The sequence below is a fragment of the Harmonia axyridis genome, chromosome 6 (genome assembly GCF_914767665.1).
Source record: "Harmonia axyridis chromosome 6, icHarAxyr1.1, whole genome shotgun sequence".
NCBI classification, from domain to species: domain Eukaryota; kingdom Metazoa; phylum Arthropoda; class Insecta; order Coleoptera; family Coccinellidae; genus Harmonia; species Harmonia axyridis.
In genome coordinates, this window is record NC_059506.1 from 32,699,141 (window position 1) to 32,726,895 (window position 27,755).

General features: G+C 35.0%; 1 protein-coding gene across 1 annotated transcript in view; it reads right to left on the reverse strand.

Moving 5' to 3' along the window:
- Positions 1 to 17,471: 17,471 nt before the first annotated feature.
- LOC123682493 (histone-lysine N-methyltransferase MECOM-like) overlaps positions 17,472 to 27,755 on the reverse strand; it is a 93,635-nt gene continuing 83,351 nt past the window's right edge. The window contains exon 2 of the mRNA XM_045621130.1: positions 17,472 to 19,794. Within this exon, the coding sequence (XP_045477086.1) occupies positions 18,389 to 19,774 (1,386 nt within the window). The 5' untranslated portion in view covers positions 19,775 to 19,794 and the 3' untranslated portion in view covers positions 17,472 to 18,388. The remainder of the gene's footprint in view (positions 19,795 to 27,755) is intronic.

Here is a 27,755-nt window from a genome sequence, read left to right on the forward strand (position 1 = left end):
TAATAGCCCTGCTGTGCGCTGTTGCCAATTCATGAACCACAAACAAAGTAATCCTGAATTTGTAATGATATTTTCTGCCGCAAATTTCTGAATAACGTATGTATGAGAAAGGGTGGAATGATTTAAAGATTTTCGGAAGCAAACAGATGATAGAACTTCATCTTCGAAGCGAAAACAGGTATTTATCGAGCCAATAAAATAAATCACCACGAGATATACATCATTGGAAAATATTAATGCAATCCAGGCAATAAAGCACCTTCTATCAAAAATTCCTGAATAAATGGCATTCGATAAACATCAACGGATTCTTGTATAGCAACGGGGATCCCTTTCAACACAGCTTCTACCGCGAAGAATCTACCCCTCTATTTCTACCAATATACACCTGTGACCTTCAGTAAATCACCTTCAAGTAGATTAATGGTCCTAGATGGTTTTGCATACAGGTAACTATGCAGTTTGCGCAATCTGCAGATCTCAAATTGAAGTTATTCATTTCATTTGGACTTATCCGCATAGAGAATCATTCAGATTGATCTTCTGGAAGTAGTATCTTCGATCTGACAGTTTGGATATTGGTTCTCTTGGTGCAATGCTGAGAAATGTTATATACGCTTGCGATTTGGCGACATTTTGACGTCCATCGAAAGGAAAGGAGTTGGTAGGGCCAATTTTTCATATATATTATTGGGAATTGGTATCGGTTTATCCTGATGATCTTCTCTAAGTCAAATTTTTGATCTGACCCTTGGTGCAATGCTCAGAAATGTTATATACGCTTGCGTTTCATGGTATTTCGACGTCCATTACCGAGCAAAGATTTCATCCAGTTCGCAGGACCAATTCTGAACGTATTTTATTGGGAATTGATATCAATTTATCCTCTAAATTCAAATTGCGTACAGATTTACGATGGGAAAGGATCCTCGGTGAAAGGTACATAAAAATCCATGCGTTTAAATTCGCGATAGCCCCCTTTTACGGTGAAATCTGCTACGCAACAAGGCAAAAGACATCATCTTCCATGTTCGTTCAATTACGGCCTTTTTCCTTTGATCTTTTATGTTGGTCTTCTTCGTGTCTCAACAACGTCGGGTTTTATCTGATTCGCCCGCTTGCATTTTAACACTTTTTTGTTGTTATTGTCGTAGAAGTCAATTATGTCGGGACCTTCGTGTTTTCGACAGCTGAAACGACGCGTATTCCTGAATTTGGAGGCGTTTATCAGTTAAGAGAGGTTATGATGAAGTGACCCGTCGAGATTTTTATCTCTTTGTCGGCTCTTGCGACGTTTCCATTGATGTTTTCGATGTGCTTCACGTGATTGTTAGGTCAAGATGCTTCGAGTTAGAAGTAGAGCATTATGTAGGATGTTTTCTTGTGAATTCATAAAAAATAGTGTTGAAGTTCTATTCCAGATTTTTTTAAATTTTGGTGAAATGAAAAAGTGAAGTAAGTACAAGAGAAGAAAAAGAGAGAATTTCATAAAGAAGTGAAATATCAAAAAAAAAGAAGAAAAGAGAAACAAATTTTCAAAATGAAAGTGATAAATAGTAGTTTAAAACTCAATATTCTGGAGAAAAAAGAATTTCTAATCCAAACAAACTATAAATTTTCTGAATAATAGAAATTTCAATACGAATTTAGTTTTGTAGGCACTGAAATTATATTGTAATTTGTTGAAATGAAAATATTTCGAGTCAATTCAGAAATAACCATTTTGAAGTAATCAAATATTCTATTCTCAACAAATAGGTTTGAAGCTTTCAATTGATTTTTCATAAAACTAATGGGTACTTGTGTGAATACTGAAGAATATTTCATTCCTATTTTCTTCAAAACTAACAGATAACTATCAAATGGTTGAAGTGTTAATCGTTAAAAAAAAAGTCGATGAGATCTATAAATTATCAACTAAATCATTAGTTACAAAAGAAAAAGAAAGAAAATTAGGAATGCAACAGCATAAGAAATAAAAGGAAGAAAATACAGAAGGGAGAGTCATAAAAGGAAGAAATGTAATGAGAAGGAATACAGATGTAACAAACATTCATGTAGTAAATAAGTAATGATACTAAATAAGAAATAAAAGAAAAGGAAATATAAAGGAACTATAAAAGGAATAAATAAAATGAAAAAGGATAGATATTAAACGATAATCCAGTTCTAAATTAGGTATTCAATGAAATTGTGTTTAGTTTATATCATGAAACAGAATAAACAAAAACACTACCATAAATTGAAAAGTTTCGGTTGTCAAATATTTTTCGAGAAGAAATAAATTAATTCGAATTCCATCGGGACTTCTTCTCCACTCGTTAAGTCTACTCTTTGCATTTGCCGAAACAAGCTCCAGGCAGAGATTTCATCAGACAGATATGAACATGTTTGACGAAAGCAATCCTGAAACATGAAACACCACAGGCTAAGCCTCGAACAACGTATTTGCTTCTCGAATCAGATGACATAAACAAGGTTCGTTATTTGCCGTCGTCCCACTATGGCCAACTGCGATAGAGAGGAGATGATGAAGTATTGTTTCGATATTATTGTAGGTAGAAGAGTGATCGACTCTGCTGCCAACTTGTGTTATTCCAGGAGATAATGTCAGCGACGAAGCCGGAATTTTACGAGGCGGATAATAGAGGGCGTTAGAAACGCGTCTCACGTTGGCCGAACTGATACGACTCTTTATCCGGCGATATTCTCTTGTCAAGAGGGCTTATCGCGCGAACGAGGATCTGAATCGGGGAAGAACTTGTTTCTTTATCCTCCAAATAGACGGCATTGACTTTCAGTATTCATCAGATTTTTTCGAAGGTTTGGCAACGTCGTAAAATTTCAAAAATCAAATTTTCGAATATTCTGTGGTTATGGGAAAAGCAAGCAGCATTTGGCAACGTCCCGTATCCCGCGTTATCCTGCTCATGATTTCAAGGAGCTACGTAGAGGCTAACGAAGTGCTTCAGGAATCCCGCCCACACTAGCGGCAACGTTCTGAACTAATAACGACCGCGCGTTTCAGCGCTGATTGCAAGATTGTCTATTATTTAATGCATTGTGTAGTTTTTAGTTGTCGCCCCTGGATCTACCGTGAATGATGGGAAATCAGTACCGATTGGAGGAATTTTAATACCGATGTAGCAACAACGAACGGGTTGAAATATCGTTATGACTCTTTGTCTGTACCTCAACACAGTCGCAACTCTTACTTCGCCATCAGATCTTATTATTTTAACAGCATTTTTATTTTCCTTAAATTCTAGGAAAAATCAGAAACTTGGCAACGTCGATTTTTCATGTTGATCTTCGCAGAAGGACTCTCGATTTTCAACCAAAAATGACGTCGTCTCATAAATTCAGTGCTTATCTTTGCGAATATCCAATTTTTAATTGGCGAGAAAAAAAGCGTCGAAGGTATTAATAAAAATCACCGAAATTCCTTGCCTTTACGACAGCTTACGTGATTAATCGTTTGGGATGAAGCAGCAGTTGACACTTTAGGTTAAATATGGCGATGCTCGAAAATGCTACTGGTTTTTGGTAGAACAAGGTTACCAATTAACATTTTGGGTGTCCCAGAAGTTCATGTCATCACGACAAGTTTTTAATTGGAGAATGTCTTAATGTGTATCGCATACGCAACAAGTACGATGTTTTGTGGCCTCAAAAATATATACTTATTTAATAAATTTTCCTTTGCAGTCACAACATGAAGAAATTATTAGTAATGACACAATTATCAAGAGAAAAATGACGATTTATTTAATAGCTAAACTGACTTGCTGAAATTTGGCACAATTACTGTCACATACACAAATCTGAAAAAACCTGAACTTGACAGACCAATAAAAAGCAAGATTAAAGTACATAATATTCGATATTTTGAACTTGACGAAGGTTCTGATGGTTTATTTGACAAGAGCGTGAAATTGTCACTGTAATAAATACATAGAAACTATGAATGATGATACCGAAGATGTTGATAAGGAAAAAGAAATGAATGAATAGTATAAAAAAAGAAAGAAAATCATAGGAGTGAAAATAAAGTTTTGCATAGATTTTAAAATGGAAATGAAGGTATATGAAGTTATCTAAAAGAAGGATAAAAACAATAACAAGGCGAAGGTTAAAAGCAAAAAATATTGTTAAATGAAAAAAAACTGAGGATGAAGAAAATATCATACTATAATTGGTAGTTCTAATGTTATTGAGGTTCTTAAGCCAAAGTAATTGAATCATACAGAGATTTTAATAATAAAATAACACAAATATGAATTACTTCAAAAGAACAAGAAATAACATAATGGAAAAATGAATGTTGATAATAAAAGAAATTAACTACCAACTTGTTAAATAATTTGAGATTATTTCAAACGCAGAAATTATTGAATGAAATAGGTTATTTATTACTTTCGTACTTGATCAACTGCTATATTATACAATATTTCAAGTTTCTGAACGTTCCGAAAATTTCAAAATGAAAATAAAGAAATATCGAGATGAAAGCAAGCATGCACATACGATAAAGCAACAGAAATCAATGCACAAAATGAAAAACCATCACTTAATATTTCAACTTGTGAAAATGAAGAATTGGGTACTCCTGAATCATGTTTTAAGAAAAAGTTGTTAGTTTTTTCTATCGAATGAAGTTGATATATTATATTCTCCTGTCTAATGACCATTAAGTACGCTATCATTTCTAACCCATAGAAAAACCAGAAAACGAGAAATCCATAACGAACCAATTTATCACGTGGGAACTGCCAACACCAGACACTTGAGTTGAGCAAAGAAGAACTACAGTTATCTACGATGACATTGCATTACCATCCAAATGGCTTATAAATTACAGGTTATCCTAGCGTTATATTGGTTGAATTAAGAGGATATTTATTTACATGGGAAAATAACTATATCCAGTCGCATAAACATTTGCCGTCCAACTTCCAAAGAACAAACCTCTACATAATAATTTAATTCACATCCGAGCATTCCGTGTTTTTCAGTTGTCACTAATTTGAATAGACGCAGTCAACGCAGATATGCGGCATCTCTAATTCCACATACGTTTGTATATAATTAGTAAGTAGTAGTTGTAAATTAATAGTTCAGATGAAAGTTTCGAGAAGACATGGAATTGTCACATCCGAAAGGTTCACACGTTTTTGTCTGATTTTTTTTAATGGTATTGGTATCACTGGGAATTGGCAAAAATATGATGTGAAACGCTAATTTTGGTAGAAGCCTGAAGTGAATTATTTTCAAGATTTACATTCGAAAATATGTAGGTATGCACTAGACATTTTGGCGCCCCGGCAAATTAAAATTTCGCCGCTCTGCTTAGCCTACTTTATTTGGCTCAATAAAGATTGGATTTTGTTGCACTATTTAGGTTTTTCAACAAAAAAAATAACATGGATTCACTAAACGTCTGAACCGTTTTCTGTGCAAAAAGTATTTCTTGTTTTATCAACTAACTTTGCGATTCAACAATTTGCCGTCCCGGCAAAATTTTCGGTATGATCTGTGTTTTCATATGTTTTAAAAGGTAGTATAAAACCAACATTAATTTATGGTGATAATTTCTACTAATCAGATTTAAACAGTGAATTAAAGACTCTGATTCACTGGGAATTGGCAAAAAGTATGATGTTAAACGCTAATTTCAGTAGAAGCCCGAAGTGAATCATTTTCAAGATTTATATTCGAAAATATGTAGGTATGCACTAGACATTTTGGCGCCCCGGCAAATTAAAATTTCGCCGCTCTGCTTAGCCTACTTTATTTGGCTCAATGACGATTGGATTTTGTTGCACTATTAAGGTTTTTCGACCACAAATATATCATGGATTAACTTAACGTCTGAACCGATTTCTGTGCAAAAAGTATTTCTTGTTTTATCAACTGATTTTGCGATCCAACAATTTGCCGTCCCGGCAAAATTTTCGGTATGCGGATCCCTGTACATGCAAAAATATAAATTAATATGATCTGTGTTTTTATATGTTATAAGAAGTATTTTGAAATCAACATTAATTTATGGTGATAAATTAAAAGTTCAGATGAAAGTTTCGAGAAGGCATGAAATTGTCACATCCGAAAGGTTCACACGTTTTTACCTGATTTTTTTTTTTTTTTGGTATTGGTATCACTGGGAAATGGACAAAAATTAGATGTTAAACGCTAATTTTGGTAAAAGCCTGAAGTGAATTATTTTCGAGATTTACATTCGAAAATATGTAGGTATGCACTAGACATTTTGGCGCCCCGGCCAATTTAAATTTCGCCGCCCTGCTCAGCCTACTTTATTTGGCTCAATATAGATCGAATTTTGTTGCATTATTAAGGGTTTTTTGACCAAAATTATATCACTTATTCAAAAGACGTTTGATCTGTGCAAAAAGTATGTTTGTTTTATCACTGACATTGCGATCCAAAAATTTGCCGTCCCGGCAAAATTTTCGGTATGCAAAAATATGAATATGATCTGTGTTTTCATATGTTATAAGAAGTAGTATAAAATCAACATTAATTAATGGTGATAACTTCTACTAATCAAATTTAAACAGTGAATTGAATACTCGTTCCGCAAAACCAAACGACTACAATATCAAACATTACAACGCACGATGATTAATTTATAGCGATATTTACGTTTGGCGTTACCGCAAATGAACCGATTGAATCTTAAACCATAGCCTTGAGGTCACAATGCAGTTTATTTAGGTTTTTCGTCAAAAAATATATCATGGATTCACTAAACGTCTGAACCATTTTCTGTGCAAAAAGTATTTCTTGTTTTATCAACTGACTTTGCGATCTAAAAATTTGCCGTCCCGGCAAAATTTTTGGTATGCCGGTCCCTGTACATACATGCAAAAATATGAATATGATCTGTGTTTTCATATGTTATAAGAAGTAGTATAAAACCAACATTAATTTATGGTGATAACTTCTACTAATCAAATTTAAACAGTGAATTAAAGACTCGTTCTGCAAATCCAAACGACTACAATATCAAACATTACAACGCACGATGATTAATTTATAGTGATATTTACGTTTGACGTTACCGCAAATGAACCGATTGAATCTTAAACCATAGCCTTGAGGTCACAATGCAGTTAGGTCCACCCACTTCCTCTAAGCTCAAGAAACTGGACCACTTAAGCATTTATGAGTTACAAGTGGCACTCTCGAAGTGACCTCTTGAAGATCTGTAGAGGCTGGTCAGTAATACACACTCAACGGGAGAAATTTCGAACTATTTTCGTTGATTGGATTGATTGTTTCCGCTGAGGAATTACCAGAAAGAAGAACAATTATATTCTATGGTCGAGTTTGGTCTCTATGGGTGTAATTATTGGAAAAGTCATAGAAAATCACCAGTAATTGGGATACAATTACATCAATTATTTGAAATGAATACCTAATATACTTTTCGTGTCTGACTGAGAAATATGAATGATTATTTTTTGTTGTTTCCTTATTGGCTCCTTCCAACAATAAAAATGTATCCGTTTGTTGTACACACAAAGATGTAGAACAAAAACATATATCTAATACAAAATTTTACGAATTAAATTACTAATTTATGCCTTGTTTCTAGTTTCGATGTCTCTTGTAAGATACTTCTGGTCCGACCTGTTTGTGGCTTAATAGCAGTATTAAAACAACCGGAAACTCACTCATATTGTAGATTTTTGATGCAACACTAACCTGAATAGGTGCTTAAAATTGCTTACGCCTTCAGAAACGTCCGAGTAGTCTAATTATGTCCACACCGTTTACTTCTTTATTATTGCAATTTATCAACCGAAGTCAGCTCGTGAAATCTCTAATCACATCTAACGCCACTTCAGATTCCTGATTTCTTGCAAGAACGCCCCTGTGTATTTTTATGGTTATGTCTCTGCGGCAGAATTCTTTCACGTAGTCTCCTCAAATTGGCCAACGGTCTTCGCTTCAAATTCGTAATGAGAGCACTTGAGAGGTATCGAACGGTACAATTTTTTCTGTTTTTGCGGTTGGTAATAAGCCCAAGTGTCATTACTGATTATAAGCGAAAGTTTTGGTATACCACACTCTTGATATGATGGGTAATGATGCACTTTCGACGATTTGGACCAATCTTTATGACTTCCTACATGAAGACGATTGGTAATTTTTATGCTTCCAGATGATTACAAATTGCAGAATTGATCTGGAATGAATATCAATATGCAAAGGATCCGTGAAAGTTTTCACATCAAAACAAAATTGATATTTGATTTGCCGAGCACTGATTCGTATTGGTTTATCATTAATTTCACAGACAGAAAAGCATAAAATAATATATATGTAAGCAGAGGTAGATAAGCAAGAAAAATTTTAGTTATTGATGAAAATTATAATAGTCAGATAAAGATTGATGGTTATATAAGAATGATTCGAATGAAATAAATTTTCAGTGATGGTGAAGTAAAGAAGAATAAGAAAAAGAAACGAGAAAAGTTTTTCGAGCTCAAATGAGTAAACCGAGCTCATTTAATATAAAGTATTCTGAAAAATGAAACCTAAATCTAAAAAATTATGCAGTTAAAAATGAAATTAATCAAAAATGAAGCACCAAATGGAATAAAACGCGAAAAGAATATGAGGAAAGATGGTACAGTATTAAACAACATGAGAAGTAGGAAAAATGAAGAAAAAAGTGGAGAACAGAATACGAAGAAATTACTTCAATACTATTTAAAAAAGAGATTGATGTATGAAGTATAAGGAAGATATAAAAGAAGCTGAAAAAAACAGAAAAGGGAAATAATGAAAAAAAGCAAGGGTAGATATGCAGAACAAATACAATAGTGGATAAGTCATATTGATAAGTATTAGTTAGTAAGAAAAAGATGAAAAGTTATTTATGAATTATTCGAATGAAATAAGTTTTCAAGGATGACATAGTAAAAGGTAAGAACAAGAAACGAGAAAAGCTTCTGAATTGAAATGAGAATATTGAAAACGTATACAAATCATGTAACCCTTACAATTACATCTGGTTATTCGTATATATTTGCCTTGGATATTTCATTCCAATTTGATTTTTTATTTCGAATTGAATACTGAAAGAAGTTACACTCAACTCATTATTAGGATTAATGTTTATATGAGTATTAGCGAGATTATTAGCAATTTGAGATAATTTTCCAGTTGAAATAATCACTCGTGTCATTAAATGAAATATGATTAACACAATTATATTGTGGAATATTTAATTAAAATGTGTTAAATGTTAATTTTAGAGATATATGCAGTTGAAAATCAAATTAACAAGGAATAGAGGAAAAATAGAATAAAACGTGAAAAGATGAAAATGAAAGAAAATTGAAGAATTAGTAGACAGCACGAGAAGCGAAAGAAGTCACATTCTAAAGTAAGAAATATAAAGACAAAGAAAGCAAAATAGGAAGAAAATCAAAGAAGAAATATCAAAGCAAATTCGGGTAAGAAGAATATTATCAAGTGAGTATAAGCATTGAATAAATAATTCAGAAGGAGGCTCATATTCGTACAATCAGATTTGTCACAATACAGTCTCGTTTTCGAAATAAACCATCCAGCTAAAGATATTCTCGTACCCAAAACGCACCAGAGAAAGTTATTTCCTTCAGAGTGAAATCACCGAAATATCGACAATTTTGATTGATAGAAAAATGTCAGCCCAGGGCAATCCTTGATCGTTTTAGTTCCACGCTAGGAGCTATTTGAATGCAATTAGCCGGGATCCGATCCTCAGAAACAGTCAGAGTCTTACACCTACTAATTAGAAATCAGATGATGATTTAATCCAGCAGTTCCTACTGCCAAGTTTTGCTTCCGATGATTATTTATTACCGGTTAATTGATTGAAGTCGCATCGTTCACTTTCTCGATCAATTTTTTTTTTTTTTTAGGTGGAGTGAATGCGTTTGATCTAGTTTAGCGTTTTAATTGGTAACTTGACGTTGTTTGGTATGATGAGGATTCATCGGACAGGTCACGTTGTTTGATATCGCTCCTCGGTTTCGTAAAGGAGGAATTCGAAGAACGCATTCTTAATTCTTGGATGCTAAGGCATCTTGATGTCCTGTTCTAGTTATGTCAAATGATGAAAAACTTTTGATTGAGTGGAGAAGATGGTTTCGGAATGAGTTGAATATAACCACGTACAAACGACATTTGTTGCCTGGACGTGGTTTGAATATTTTTCTACCGAATGCTGGAATCTTCATTACAAACTGTTTCCATGAAATCAAGAATCGGAAAAAAATGTTAATGATAGAAAGTGAGAATTCCGTTGAGATAAAGAAAAACAGAGGAAAAAACTGGATATCAATTGATAAAGAAAAAATAATAGAATGAAGAGAAAATGAAGAAATGCATAATAAGTGGAGAGATCAATAGCAAAATGTATAAGAAAAGTACACTTAATAACCATCAAGAGAAATACTGAATACTGAAAAAAGAATAGAATAAAGAGGAAATGAAGAAATGCATAATAAAAGAAGTGAGAATTTATAACAAAAAGAACACATAATAACCATAAGGAGAAAAACTGAAATTTTCGAGTATGAATTAGTAATGGAGATAAGCTAGAAAAGGGAAAATGAAATGCAATATTAATTGAAAAAGGGTATGTGGTATACATTTACCTAAGAAAGAAAAGACGAATAGTATAAGATGAGTACACATAATAATAATCAAGACAAATACAGATAGAAAGAAATAGTAGTTTTTAGTAATGTAGACAATTGAAGAGAATAAAGCAAGAAAAAAAAATATTAGCTGATATAAAATCGTATGATATGACAAAACTAAATACTATATCGAATGAATTGAATTTAAATGAAATTAATCATGGTCATTTATTGGTTAGTTAAAAGAAGTTCTGAAAATTTATCATGCAATTACAATTCAATGAAGAGATAAACAGTAAGGACAGAACAGTGTATTGAAGTATTGAAGGTAGATGTGAAGAAGGAGAAGAAAAAAGAAGGATAAATATATTAAAGAAGGTTAAGTTCTGTGTATGATACAATTAATATACATAACTTTGAATCGATGAAAACAAAATAAAAATGAAATGAACATGCAAATGAATGAGTTTCGATGTGAATGATTGAGAAGAATGAAATATGATGAGAGAAAGAATAAGGTAACATTTTTTAGTATATGTGCAGCAACAATTTTCATTCGCACTCTTCCACGAAAAATCTGATTTATCTCGCTGAATGAGTCTGAAATACGTCGACGATTATCATTCAATTACAATCAAATGCAAAGGGATGAACAAGTGACAGAACAGTGAAGTATTGGGGGAAGATATAGAAGAAGGAAAAAAAGAGGGAAAGAAACATATAAATGATTACAATTACAATTAATCTACACAATTCTGAAACGATGAAAAAATCGATTAAAATGAAGTGAACATGCAAATGAATTTGTGTAAATGATTGAGATGAATGAAATATGATAAGAACAAACATAAGAGAGAAAGAATAAGCTAGCGTTTTTTCAATATACAGCAACAATCTTCATTAGCACTTTTCCACGAAAAATCCATCGCAGATCATAAAAAAATCTGATTTATCTCGCTGAATGACGACGAAATGTACCAGTACACCGAATGTTTTATTGATGATCTTCTTGCTTCAATTCTCGGGAACTGAGCTACGGACTCCATCCTCTAGGTTTATTAGTCAAGAGGTGAGAATCGCCTATACTACCGGTCGATTGAAACTTATGTAAAAAAGTGCATTTTTACGCGGTATTAAATCGGTAATTAACTACTGAGTCCGAATAACTCAAACCTGGATAATTTGTAATCCGATGTTGCTTGCAATTAGAGGCATTACAGCAGTCTCAGAACGGTATGGGGACATTTAATTCCTAATGGTAATATTCTTAATTAGCGGAGCGGTTTCCCAACACTTTAGATTTATTAAATCCAGATATGGTTGCGCCTTCTCAACTTTTTTGCCTCTTCTTCTTCCTATTTGGTTGGCAGTACTGCGAGCGTCGCCGACAAGGCTAGAATGAAGGCGGAAGGTCTGTTTTTTGATACTGTACTTTCTCGGGGGTTTTCTGATCGTTTCTAGAATGTTTAGTAGAGCTTCTTTCAAATTTGAAAGAAAGTTATGATAAAGAATATGTTAAATCTCAAAATAATTATTTAGATCTCAACAAAACATATGGAGATTATCAAGATGAAGAAATTGAACATTTGCAGAAATAAATTCAATAGAAAGAGTAAGAATAAAAAAGAAAAGGAATGAAAAAATGAATATTAATGAAATAAAGAAATTGAACGTTTGCAGAAATGAGTTCAGTAGAAAAAGGAAAGATAACAAAAGAAAATAAATGAGAAAGAAAACGATATAAATCAAGAGAAATTGAAAATATTATTTCATAATAGATTAGAAACTCATTCGCAAATACAGAGAACTCAGATAAAACAGACACGAATACAATGAAGTAGAAAATGCTGAAATAAGAGTAATGAAATAAAAGATAAATGAAGGATTATATGAATGAGAATAAAGTTGAATGAAGATAAAAACAAGAAATATAATATATGCTACATGCTACTAGTTTCAATATCATATATCAAATACAGAGATATAGATACTAGATTCAATTGATAATTTTGATGAAATTCAGTAGGAAGTTCATGCTGAAGAAAAATTATTTCGAAAGAAATGTATACAAATTGAAAGCAAATAAAAAAACTGTTTTACAATACAAGGAGTATGTTCTGAGGATCTTTCCTTTCTAGATTTTGGTTACCTATATTTTGGTCATTGATGAATTACGGATGAAGATTTTATGTAAGGAGCTATAAGAAAGTTATGAAGAAGAAGTTGGAAACAGAAAAAACAGGATAGAGAATAAAAATAGAATGATAGTTGAAGAGATAGTTTAAAGAGAAAGGATTTGAAAGTTGAATTTGAAATGAATAAATTGTTATTAATATTTGCAAGTGAAAGATAGAATTTTTCAGTATATGTTTCAATTTTTAATTATTTCACATCAAATTCATTCGAAATGTAATATAAAGAGAGAAAGAGTGGTGAAAAAAAGGCCGTATAGAAAAAAAGAAAATACATTGAGTAATGGAAAGGAGATGAGGTATTAATATCAAACAGAAAAGAAAAACAACGAATCTACCTGAATTATCGAACGACTTTGGAGATATGTAGAAAATAGATTTGAAATAAGTGAAACATTTGTAATGAAAGTAAAAGAAATGGATAAGAAAGTTATAATTCGAAAATATAACTAAAAATGAATAGATTCGAAAAAGATAACAAGAAGAGAAGAAATAAAGATAGAGCATTTAAGAAATAGGAGTGAAATAAAGAATCGTTAAAAAATAATTAATTGAAATATTAAACATAACAAAAGTGCCAATACTCAAATACTAGGAATTTCTTTCGGATGCTCCCTCATTATAATCAAATTGCATCACTACCAAACTCCATAAAGGATAAAATTATGATCACTTCGATCCTTAATGAAAATTTTGACACGTTTCATGACAGACTAAATCACATCAATTCCTCTGGTATGTACCACGATAAAACCGTATAGAATTGCAGTAATTAATCTAAACCCAGATCAGTCTGTCAGTAAAGTCCGTAGAAGCAACACTCAATGGCACAGTATCCCCTAATAAAGTACAAACAGTAACGTATAAATAGCAAGCTCCAGTTTTTTTAAAGACGAGTTATAGCCCGTAGAAAAGATGCGTATCTAAGTTGGGAACGGATATCAAATATGCTTCACAATATACTGACTCGTATGAGTTATCCTACTTCTTTTGAAGTTGGAAGTTATATGTGTGACTTGTAGACAAAGAGTGAATTTTTGCCTGGTAAGTATATGGTTGGGAAAACTGCATTGACTATTCTGAGAGGAACGATTTTCTCACATGAAAAATATGGTATGGGGTATTCAAATATTCGAGGAAGCAGGATATGAGAAATTCATGTTATTGGCTTTCCATTAGGTTGAAAATAATTCCACCTACTATTTGATTGATTTGATGGATCTCCATTTAAATGACTGAAGGTTTGTCTCAGAAAAAACCTTATCAGAATACCTAGGTTTTATAGAAACTGACAAGTGCAGACTCTGTGATGAAAAGAAAAAAATTAAGAGAATCCCTAGCCATTGAAAGTCAACATAAAAATAAGAAGTTTACAAGAGTGAAGATGTTACCTCCTTGAAACTAACGAAGTTCATGAGAAGTTTGGAACTAAAGGGTGCAATAGACCTTAGAGTCATGGTTCAAGGGTTCAAGGTAACCCCGTAACAGTTCTGGGGAATACAACAATTGTTGCCTGTACGTGGTTTGAATATTTTCCTACCGAATGCAGGAATCTTCATTACAAACTGTTCACATGAAATCAAGAATCAGAAAAAAATGTTAATAATAGAAAGTGAGAATTCCGTTGAGATATAAAAAAACAGAGGAAAGAACTGGAAATCAATTTATAGAGGAAAAACAATAAAATGAAGAAATGCAAAATAAGTGGAGAGATCAATAGCAAAATGTATGAGAAGAGTACACATAATAATCATCAGGAGAAATACTGAAATTTTCGTGGATGAATTAGTTAATGGAGATGAGCAAAAACAAAAATAAGAATCAATTGAGAGAGAAAAAATAATAGAATAAAGAGAAAATTAAGAAATGCATAATAAATGAATAAGTGAAAAGATCAATAGAAGAATTTATAAGAAAAAGAAAACATAATTACCATCAGGAGTAAAACTGAAATTTTCGAGTATGAATAAGTAATGGAGATAAGCTAGAAAAAAGAAAATGAAATGCAATATTAATTGAAAAATGCGGTATAAATTTACCTAAGAAAGAAAAGACCAATAGTATAAGATGGGTACACATATCAATAATCAAGACAAATACAGATGGGAAAAGAAATAGTAGTTTTTAGTATCAGTTCTGGGGAATACAAAAAAGTGACAAAATATAAGTAGAATAATCTCTATCAATTCTTAATTTCTTGTTAGATGAATGTGAAACTTCTGGACAAGGAAATTGTGCACTAATGGTAAATCATAGGTCATTGCTTTGTCGAAAAAAGTCAGGTTATGCTAAAACAAAAAAGAATCCAAACAGTAGAATTGCTGGTAGCCAGGACTTATGCGTTCAACCCATTTGTTAACTTATGAAATCGTGCTTCATGATACTTTAATTTCCATTTTTATTGCTCTTGAGTAACTGCTGATTTCGTGGGAACAACCACTTTGTCTCAATTTCTCCGAAAAAATGGCAGGAAACGGATTATTTCCCCATAAGTGTGTTAATTTCTCATTTAATTACGTTTGCAGGCGAACATATCAAGCACAATTTCTTCTATCAGAGAAACTGTACTCGAAGCGACCTCTATATAGGCCTAATGAAGCGGATAAACAAAGGATGCAATAAATCGTCCTGAAATCATATGAATTATAATTATTGTCCGTTCTCGTTCTGCTTCCTTTCATAAACTCGATTTTTTTAATAATTTCGTGATTTACGCTTTAACAGTATTCGACGTTGACATTCATTGAAGGTGATTCGATGTTGAAACCAAAGTCGTTGATATCATTAAACGGTTAATTTATAGATCTGAAGGTCAGCTTTCACAGTTTTATATTAGTTTGAAATATAACAATGAAATATCATCGAGAGTATTTCAAATATATGGTCAAAGACGGAAAAATATTCAATATAAGCAAGCCTAAGTTTGTTCAAAATTTTTGAGTAATTTTCTGGGGAATTCGGGAAAAGCTAGATATAATCAGATTATTCATTTTAAAACTAGAACGTTATCAATGGAATTGTCTCATTTCGAGATATTCAGGGATTTGTGAAAAATTATTGGCATAAGTGTCACCAATGTGATATCGGTTGGAACTGAAAAAAATGTCTTGGTGGCCAGCTAATTTAAAACCAAGTTGGTTTTAACATGATTTATGAATGCTTAATATTGCTAGATTGAAACATCTAACGAATTCAAAAAATTCGAAGAAAAATGTGAGACAAGGAACACCAAAGAAAAGAGTGGAGTTCTTATGAATCTTAAAATGAATCTAAAGACAAAATAAGACTTCTACCATTCCAGAAGCTCCTCATATCATATCCTTGGAACACAACTTTCATTTTTCCTGACTGTTACCGGAAAAAAAAATGAAAGTACCAAGGATGTAGTACCCCAAATAAGATGTTGCTCAATTCCAACAAGAACATTTCGAAAATTCTGAATCCTCTGGCATCACGAACAACAAGCCCCTTGAATACACAGGTGCTCTTATCTACGTAAAAATCAACGCTTGAAGGCAAACTGATTTTAAACGGAGTACAAGCATCTAATTCGACCTAGCACAAGAGATGAGATCATCTGGTTGTAATTGGGTCCAGCTAGAGAATTATTAGACGAAAATGAATTCTCGATTTGCACCAAAGCACCTGATAATTGAAATTTTATACTTTCGTCCAAAACGTACCACGAATACCTTGAAGCGTTTTCTTCAAAAATAGATGAAGGAATTTCGTGACTTCAAAAAAATGAAAAACCTTGTAGATGGCAGATATTGAATCCAATTGAATTTGGAGTGCGGAAGATTCGGTCTCGGATTAAAAAAATTTGTATGGCGTTATTGACGAAAACAACGAGGTTTTTGTTGTGGTGACCTCATTTTCGGTGATCTTAATTCTTTTTGCGGCTTTGAGTTGGTCCATTGGAGAAATAGAGCAAACGCGAGTGAAACTAATCAGTTTGAAATGGCCCAATTGGAAATATTTGTGACGAAGAAAGTAGGTGAATCGTTTTTGTGAGTTCTCGTCATTCAAAAAAAAAAATTTTAATCTCTGACTTAAACTCAAAGTGAATACATATTGAAAGAGCTTCAAATATATGCAGTGAATATGTGAGAATTTAACTGTTTTTTGATAGAATCTCATAGTTGTGTAAAGAAAAAATAAGCCTTGTGCAGTAGATTCACATATCGCTTCGGGGAAAAATGTCTAAAATACTGGTGTGTTCATTGATTAGATTTCGTTTAAGATAATTCTGGCGTCTTAGCTCGGCATGGATCTCTTTTCTCTTTGCTTCCTCAAGGTGGCTTTATACAAAGAATTAACCAATCAACGGCATCATTTCAAATTTTTCACAGGTTCTGTCAAAAGTAGTGTATTGTTGATTTAACCTCAAAACGACGTGAGCGCCACCATAAGGAACGATGCGGAAATCAAGTGAAAAAGGACCAATACCATTAAAATCCAAGAAGGCTGGTCCCTTCAAAAGTCACCACTTCAATTCAAGAGTAAGTGAGCACACCAGAAAAATGACCAATACCATTAAAATCCAAGAAGGCTGGTCCCTTCAAAAGTCGCCACTTCAATTTGAGTTTTTCCAGAGTAAGTGAGCACACCAGTTTTAGACATCTCAAGGTTAACCTTCAGTTGGAATCTCAAAATAATCACATTATTCTGTATTATTCCACAACTATGTTTATTCTACTCGTTAAACTGTGAATAAATATTCCATTTTAAATGACCGTTTTTGATTCAATACTGAAATTGTATAACTTGAATGGAAAATTTCGTTTTGAAGTGAATATTTTGGCAAACTTCATCATTATGTGAAGAATACGATTTAAGTTCCATAAAATGACACTTTTGAGGTTAGTCTCCTTTTTGAAAATGTTATTATGGTTTTAATCTATGCTGGTCACGCTAATAATTGAATAATTATCAAATAATTCAATTTTGTTTTGAAATATCCGAAGATGACCTTTCGAAATATTTTCAACCCATTCCTATTTTTTTGCATCTGCCTGAAAAATTCCCACAAATCGAGCATACTTCCCATAGTCGACTAATATGATCATCAATTACTATCGGAAACCTGAAATGACATACTGAAACGACCTATAAATCAATTTTATGTCTTTTCCTTCAAACGACCGTGAAGTAACATCCATGAGAAACTGTTGAGAATTTCAGGAATTCTGGAAAATCGTAATTGAATTAAACATGACTTAATAGCCATCCAAATCGGTTTGAGTTACGTTGAAGCTGAATATGACAGGACCTTGACAATTTTAATTTACTTTATGCAGTTAATTTTGTATGGTTTAGTTGAACTTTTGTGTGCAGGAAATGACTGAGATCATAATTTACAGTAATAATGGAATTGAAGGAAGGACTATGTCTTGAACAACATTTAAATGTCAATGCTCATCACGAGATATCTATCTTTCAATATGAAGAAAAATAAATAAAGAATCCATCGAGCCGATGAGCCAAAAGAACTACTCACTACAAAATATGAAAATCACAACGAGATCACGAAGATCATGTATTGTTGTTCTTATCGTTGCAGTTCTCATCCGTTTGGTACTTCTCATCACTACATCTATCCTCACTTTTCACTATCTGATCCTCCTCTTTGCCCGATGGTGATTCGGAGCCTGTGGAAGACCTTGAAGAATAACCTTCTTTATCTGAGAAATACGAAGAATCCCTTTTGGTTTCATCAGGCGAAGTGGCATTCTCTTCAAAGTCATTCGCAGCAATGTTGAACACTTTTGGTGTTTGGAAATTAGGGAATTTATTGTTTGGTTGAAAATGTTGTAGGAGCCTGCTGTCTGTTACTTTACCCATAAACGATCTGATCTCTTCGAAGCAAGATTCCTCGCTTAAGTTCCTAGTTAATTGTCTTCTTTGCATATTTCTTTCGTCTAAAATGGTAGGACCATCAGCTTCGTGTTTCTTCAGATGTCTATCTAAATTCGTTTGTTGCCCAAAGCATCGTTCACATAAAGGACACTTGAAAGGTTTTTCTTTATTGTGGATATTCCTTACATGCCTTTGAAGGTTGCTGGATATACTGAATGATCTTTCGCAATATCTACATTTGTACGGTTGTTCTCCAGTGTGAGTCCTTAAATGTCTAGTGAGATTGGCAGATCTAGGAAATACCTTACCACAAAATTTACAAGCGTAACGATCTTTGAGCTTACCACCGTTGCTGTCGAACACTTTAGGAGCTTGTGGAGGCGGTGCATTTCTCATAAGATCGAAAGGAACTTGGTTGACCGGAGGACTCAACATGTTAGGGTTTAGAAAAGGAAACCTTTGCGGATATCCTGGATTTGAGTTTGAGTACGGAAGTGACAATCTTGGCAGTTTATCACCCCCTTGTACCCTGTATATCGCTTCCAACATCATTGGGTGGATGGGTTGTGGAGGAAACAGCATACCAGGATACCCAGACATCTGGGGTGAGAAAGTTTTTGGGACATTGTTTGTAACTGGACTCCTTCGCTCTTCAACAACGATCTCGTCCTTGGAACTATTAACACTAGGTGTTGGTGATATAAGATTCCTATTTTCATCCTCCACTTGCCTCCTCGACATCAGCAAGGATTTCTTGTGGTCCATTCGGAGGTCTAAAGGTTGATCTTCGTTTTCTTGTGGACCCGCTGGTGGTCTTCCTGCAGGTGACATGTGAGGTCCTGGAGATCTGGTGTTTCTGGAGAGGTCGAAGGGCATATCGTCCCCTGGAGGAACTCGGATGGATAGAGGATAGGTGGCTGCTTGCTTTGGGGAGCTGTGGCCTCCTGAGGCAACGAGCATCTTGCGTGGCGATGAATCTTTCTCTCTCATGGTTAGGGGCAGTGTTATTGGTAGTGGTGGTAGGTATCTGAGCCAGGGCAGGCCCGTTTCTACCAAACTCATGGGAGTTCCAAGTGAATGACCTGAAATGAGAGAGAAGTATAAGACACAGGCTTCCAAGAGATGAATTTTATAGAAATGTTTAGCTATTTTCATAGTGACATAAAATTAGTAGGTACATCGTTAATCTTACAAGAATTCTAATATTTAAAAGCTTCAATTTTGTATCAGGTGTGTGAATAAGTCTTTCCCGTTTTTTGTAAGAGATGGCGCCACCAATACTGTGCGAGTATTTAATGGTTACATATGTCATAATCAAAGCTTATTCATCTGTCAACAATTCCACACTAACACATTAGTTGAAATTTTTTCGCATCATAAATTTTTGAAATCGTGAAAATGTCGAAATTTGAGCCGAGTCGACGTCATTTGCGGGAAGTTTCACTTTATTGGTTCAATTTGAAGAAATCTGCTGCCAAGGCGCATCGGTTGCTTCAGGAAGCTTATGGAGAAGGTTGTGTCGATGATTCAAGTGTTCGCGGATGGTTTCGACGCTTCAAAAGTGGCGATTTCGACGTGGAAGACAAGGAGCGTTCCGGGCGGCCGCAAATCTTTGAAGATCAAGAATTGGCGACTTTGCTTGATGAAGATTCGTGTCAAACGCAAGAAGAACTTGCTGAAGCATTGGGAGTTGACCGAACAACCATTTCCAAGCGTTTGAAAGCCATGGGAATGATCCAAAAGCAAGGAAATTGGGTGCCGTACGAACTGAAGCTGAGAGACGTCGAACGGCGTTTTTTCACTTGCGAACAGCTGCTTCAGCGACATAAAAGAAAGGGTTTTCTGCATCGTATCGTGACTGGCGATGAAAAGTGGATCCGTTACGATAATCCGAAGCGAAGAAAATCATGGGGACTACCCGGCCATGCATCATCATCGACGGCCAAGCCAAATATTCATGGCGCCAAGCTCATGCTCTGTATATGGTGGGACCAGCTAGGTGTGGTTTACTATGAGCTTCTGAAACCGAATGAAAGGATCACAGGCGAGGTCTATCGACGACAATTGATGCGTTTGAGGCTCGCACTGCGAGAAAAACGGCCACAATACTCCGACAGGCACGACAAAGTTATTTTGCAACATGACAATGCTCGCCCACATGTTGCACAGCCGGTGAAAACATACTTAGAAACGCTCAAATGGGAAGTCCTACCCCACCCGCCGTATAGTCCAGACATTGCTCCGTCTGATTACCATCTCTTCAGATCGATGACGCATGGCCTGGTTGAACAGCACTTCCATTCCTACGAGGAAGCCAAAAAATGGGTGGATGACTGGATAGAGGCCAAACCGGTCGAATTTTTTCGCAACGGGATTCGTATGTTGCCAGAAAGATGGGGAAAAGTTGTAGCTAGCGATGGCCAATACTTTCAATAATTCATTTGTAACCATTTTTTCACAATAAAGGCTCAAAATTTGAAAGAAAACGGGAAAGACTTATTTACACACCTGATAATATGCAAATTAGAGCGCATAAAGCATCTTAAAAGTGCTTCTTTCACACATTCTTCACAATTGAAAACTTACTTTGGAAAAACCACATCTGCTGTAATAAAATTTAAGAATTCCTAACAAGCTTAAGTTCAACACATATGGACAGAATAAAAGTTCTAACAAAATATACGATGTTGTCAAGACTATCGAAAATGCATAAAATTCAGGATTTCTTAGAATTCCTTGGAATTTATCTATCAGGTGTGTGAATAAGTCTTTCCCGTTTTTTGTAAGAGATGGCGCCACCAATACTGTGCGGGTATTTAATGGTTACATATGTCATAATCAAAGCTTATTCATCTGTCAACAATTCCACACTAACACATTAGTTGAAATTTTTTCGCATCATAAATTTTTGAAATCGTGAAAATGTCGAAATTTGAGCCGAGTCGACGTCATTTGCGGGAAGTTTCACTTTATTGGTTCAATTTGAAGAAATCTGCTGCCGAGGCGCATCGGTTGCTTCAGGAAGCTTATGGAGAAGGTTGTGTCGATGATTCAAGTGTTCGCGGATGGTTTCGACGCTTCAAAAGTGGCGATTTCGACGTGGAAGACAAGGAGCGTTCCGGGCGGCCGCAAATCTTTGAAGATCAAGAATTGGCGACTTTGGTTGATGAAGATTCGTGTCAAACGGAAGAAGAACTTGCTGAAGCATTGGGAGTTGACCGAACAACCATTTCCAAGCGTTTGAAAGCCATGGGAATGATCCAAAAGCAAGGAAATTGGGTGCCGTACGAACTGAAGCTGAGAGACGTCGAACGGCGTTTTTTCACTTGCGAACAGCTGCTTCAGCGACATAAAAGAAAGGGTTTTCTGCATCGTATCGTGACTGACGATGAAAAGTGGATCCGTTACGATAATCCGAAGCGAAGAAAATCATGGGGACTACCCGGCCATGCATCATCATCGACGGCCAAGCCAAATATTCATGGCGCCAAGCTCATGCTCTGTATATGGTGGGACCAGCTAGGTGTGGTTTACTATGAGCTTCTGAAACCGAATGAGAGGATCACAGGCGAGGTCTATCGACGACAATTGATGCGTTTGAGCCGCGCACTGCGAGAAAAACGGCCACAATACTCCGACAGGCACGACAAAGTTATTTTGCAACATGACAATGCTCGCCCACATGTTGCACAGCCGGTGAAAACATACTTAGAAACGCTCAAATGGGAAGTCCTACCCCACCCGCCGTATAGTCCAGACATTGCTCCGTCTGATTACCATCTCTTCAGATCGATGACGCATGGCCTGGCTGACCAGCACTTCCATTCCTACGAGGAAGCCAAAAAATGGGTGGATGACTGGATAGAGGCCAAACCGGTCGAATTTTTTCGCAACGGGATTCGTATGTTGCCAGAAAGATGGGGAAAAGTTGTAGCTAGCGATGGCCAATACTTTCAATAATTCATTTGTAACCATTTTTTCACAATAAAGGCTCAAAATTTGAAAAAAATCCGGAAAGACTTATTCACACACCTTATAATTTTTTTTGTTAGCGCTTGTTCATCGAAAAGATCAACAATGAAATAACCTCAAGCCTAAATCCATCACCCATTAGGATGGAAGATCGTAGTCCGATATCCATAAGACTCGAAGTAACATAGCTCATCGTGTAGAAAGCAAAAAAAAATTCGCTAAACCAGATAAATGAAACTGATATAATCCAGTTATCCATCATTTACGTACAAGGAAGTCTCCGGCAAGACTGACGTAAAGTAAAAAACCAAAGTGGAAAAATTGATACGACAAAAGACAGGCAAAAACCAAGCAACGCCCGATGTAGACGTGGAACGTCCTGTGGAGCAGATAGAGCAGATAGAGCATCTCGGAGCGCATCAAATTAACGATTCGAGCGTGTTTCAGACTGTTTTCCACCCATAACCGTTTCAAGATGATTAAATTCTAAGCGCCTTCGATCTTTTTGCTGGCCAACTTATATAACATTGATAACAATATCGTAAAGAAGATTATAAGAGATCGTTTGTAATCTGTGATCGCCGTCCGGTCTGGTTGTGTGGTTTTTCTATGGTTATTGACGATGCAACGCTCGAGATAGCTATGAATGACGCTGTAATTCTCTGACTGAGTTGATGCAGTGGTTCCCAAACGTTAGATGTGCAATAGGTGCGTCAAACAATATCACTTCAGATTTTTGCGCTATTACTTCGCCAAATTTTCGAATTTTGATTGGTTTTGAGGATTGGGTGGAGATCGCTCATGGGAGAATTTAAAGCGAGGAACATATATGTCCGGCTTCCCATCAAAATGTGTATGATTTGAAGGATGATGAAAAAATACGAATTTCAACAAAAACGTTAAAAGCTTCAAAATTCACATTGGTGCTTCAATCATTTGTTATTTATTTTGAGCCATTTAAGTTTACTATTATTTTCGCACCCATCTGAGAACTGAACTCTAACAGGAACTGAAACAAAAACTGTTAATGATAAATTGTATTCGGTGGGCTGAAGACTTCGTAGGCTAACACATAGATGGCACTACCAGTATTAAATTAAATTAAAACTCAACTGGTGATCATCTCGTAACTTATTCCACTGAACTCCACTTTTCTCAGTTTTATACCTGGGTTATAAACATAAAATCATATTGTGCACCGTGAATTTCTTCTTCCTTTTCTTATTCTCTAAGTTATAAGCCTTAGCAATGGTATCATGGTGTCTGCACACGAATTAGGATAAGGGAAAGATATCCTCTATTGTATCTTTCTGAGAACCTTATGAATGAGAAAGTTGTATGCACAAGTATAGTATATCCAAAGTAACTTGGAGGATGCCAGGATATTTCGATTATACAAGGGTTGTCGAAGTTTCCAGAAATTTCTTTGGGGACTGTGAATTAATTGCCTTACAATACTTTCAAATAAACCCTGGTGTTTAGCGGATCGCGGTATCCACTACAAAGGGACATCTATAGCCAAGCGTTTTTAAGGACTAGTTCAAGTGACTTTGGATATGCTGTATCACGAAAAACCATTGCTACACTAATGCAGGTATATTGATATTGAGTATTGTGACGACAATTTCGACTAGACCAAGACATTATGTCTAATAGCTTCTTGTCGCCACAGACTAATAGTTTGTTAGATATAGCAACTCGAGTGAAGAAAATTTTGTTAAAACGGATAAAAAGGAATTTCTTGTATAAATGAAGTATTACGTTTTGGCTAAAAGGTATTCTATTTCCACTTTAAATTTTTTTTTATAACTGTCATTTGATTTCTCATAATGAATTTCCATCAAGTGAAGACCGAATCAATCCAATATTTGAAAAAAATAGTGTTGAAGCCAAAGCTGGCCTTGATATTTATAAAAAAATATTGACTTTTGCGTTGAATTTGCAGCTTTTCCAATCAAACCTTATTTCGTTCATCTTAACAAAGCTCAAGATAGCACTCACCAGAGCACGTAGCATCCTCATTCCTAAAAACCAAACAACAAAGTATACCAAGAAGAGACCAAAAGGGCAATACCGCAGACACCTAACGACCGTCTATCCGACAAATTAACAGCATCCTCCAATTATCTCTGTACCAATCAACACTGAGAAGAATTCGAACACTCGTTTGCCTGGCCCCAAGAGCGCGAGAAACGCACAGCATCCTCATCCCATTCTGGACCGCTGGGACTCGAAAAAAATGACAATTAGAAGGCGTAACATCGGTTATTGGTTCTTCTCAAGATTTACAAGTTCGATCCTCGAGCCCGAAATGGACAAGATGGGATGTTCGATGTTCTTTTACGGTTTGCACGTCAATTAGAGGATATAATCTACGATTCCACACGTTTCAACGTATGTACGCGACGGTATTTCGTCTGGACAGATTAGAATGAGGGTTCCGTTGTGGGAAATGCAGATTGTACGGGTCGCATAATCCGTGGAATTGTCTGATTTTGAAATAATCGGGTTTTTGTAAATTATTGGCATAAGTGTCACTAAAGTGATTTCCGTTGGGACTGAAGAAATTATTGCCTAATTGGTAAGTTAAATTGAAATCAAATTGAGTCTAAAATGATTTATGAATACCTGTATTCTATCTAGAGTTCATACTAGCTTTTGCCCGCAAATTTGTCCGCGTGAAAATTCATTTTCAAACAATTTTTTTCAGTTTCATTCAATTTGAAAAAAAACGAAGGCTACATAATGCTCCTAGATGAGACTAATCTACGTTTGTAATCTGTGAGGACACTCCATCAGTATTTTGGAGAATATTGTGAACATACAAACACATAGAGAAGAATTTTCAAAATGCAATCTTGTCTTGTTGCTTCTTTCTCTTAGCCTGCATCTAAAGGGTGTTTTTTTAGAGCTATAGAACTTTAAATTGCAATAAAACAACGATGGATTATTTGATTGACATGAATTTTATTTATCCGCAAGATAATCTTGTGGCATTATATTTTAAATATGATTTCTGGCATATGAACGCCAAGACTGGCTCGGATGTAGTCCAATCTGGACGTCCAACTTTCGATGACTTTTTCCAACATTTGTGGCCGTATATCGGCAATAACACGGCGAATGTTGTCTTCCAAATGGTCAAGGGCATTGTGGCTTATCCGCATAGACCAATGACTTTACATAGCCCCACAGAAAGTAGTCTAGCCGTGTTAAATCACTAGGTCTTGGAGGCCAATTCATAGGTCCAAAACGTGAAATTAGGCGGTCACCAAACGTGTCTTTCAATAAATCGATTGTGGCACGAGCTGTGTGACATGTTGCGCCGTCTTGTTGGAACCACAGCTCCTGGACATCATGGTTGTTCAACTCAGGAATGAAAAAGTTAGTAATCATGGCTCTATACCGATCACCATTTACTGTAACGTTCTGGCCATCATCGTTTTTGAAGAAGTACGGACCAATGATTCCACCAGCACATAAAGCGCACCAAACAGTCAGTTTTTCTGGATGTAACGGTGTTTCGACATACACTTGATGATTAGCTTCACTGAAAATGCAAACTTCTCTTGTTTTTTCATTCTTCTACCCTGCACCTCTTTTGAATAAATTCTTTGAATGTACAGCCAGAGGGTTTTTACGTCTGCTTTATTTGTTTCTTGTTAATTTACTATGTATTGGTCTCGAAATTCGTTGTAATGTATAAAATCTACCCACAATTATAATTATGGAGGATAAATTAGATATTGATCAGAGGAAAATTCCACGACTTCTTATTCTTTCAGTCTAGTCAACCGAAGAATTCATTTTCCAATTATGAATGACTAATTTATAACCAGTTGTGAATGAATTTTCTAGGAATTGATTACTACTTTTATGTTTAAATGATTGGCAGTAATAATTACCACTGCGATTATTAAATGTTTCTCAAGAACGTTAAAAAAGCTTTGGGAAGATAACTTCGTTCAGTCCGGTATTCCTCAAGTCACTTCATTATTGCGGTTTAGAACATTCCTATCGTGTCCTTCATTTCCTTTATTTATCCAACATTCCATATTAATATAATTTGAAAAAATGTTTAGTAAAGAACTGGAGAACTTTCATTCAATGTGGAGAAACTATAAACAAGGGATACCTTAACGTAAGACCAACCAGTTCTCATTTACTAGTCTGGAACACCCACGCCACTTTGATGGAATTAAGAATTCTAGTAGATAGTAGATACTGATCTTTTTGCATATTATGTAAAAGTAGCAACCATCTGCATTATAAATTCCATATAAATCCTTATAATGAAATTAAAGAAAAAAAAATCGTGTAGAATTTGAGCTGGATCTCTCACTTCATTTTTCTGTTGACACAAGACTCGTATGTCTACATACAGGCAGCCTGCTAGATTCACTTGATTAACGATACCCACTTCATCATCTCCATCGTTTCGATGTTATTTTCTACGTGTTTGTTGAACACGTTTTTCATTACTCTAGCAATTTTTCTTTATCTGGACGTTTAATCAAGTGGAGGCTCCTAGAAATCTATACCGCCATTTGTTACATCAGCATTGACATATGTGAAAACATCATTATGCAATGAGATACTGATTGAAAATCGCTCAGAGCCAACTGTGATGTAGAATGTTGTTTCGTTTGGTTTTGATGCAAATTCTATTTGGATCCAAATCTATATCAGTTAGTTTAATAATATGAGGATGGTTGTGAAATTTGTACGAGTTGGTGCTGGGTGGATAACGAGAAGGAATCTTTAATGTATTTCATTTTTTACGCTCGTCTTGTAACTGATGGAGTTAGAAACGTTCTGTTCGATTTTGAAATAGAAATACACTCAATTCAGCAGATCATTAGATGTATCTTCAACATAACCAAAAATATTGATTTCATTTCATGTTGTTTTGAATTTGACTGCTATTAAAATGAACAATACCTTATGACAACTGTTTTTCATCAAAACTTAATCACCTATTCTCTATAGTTTCAGAATTAGTCTCTGAAAGATAAACAGTTGATATTTTAATGTGATTTGAGATACTAGACTCATCAGAAGCATCATGAGA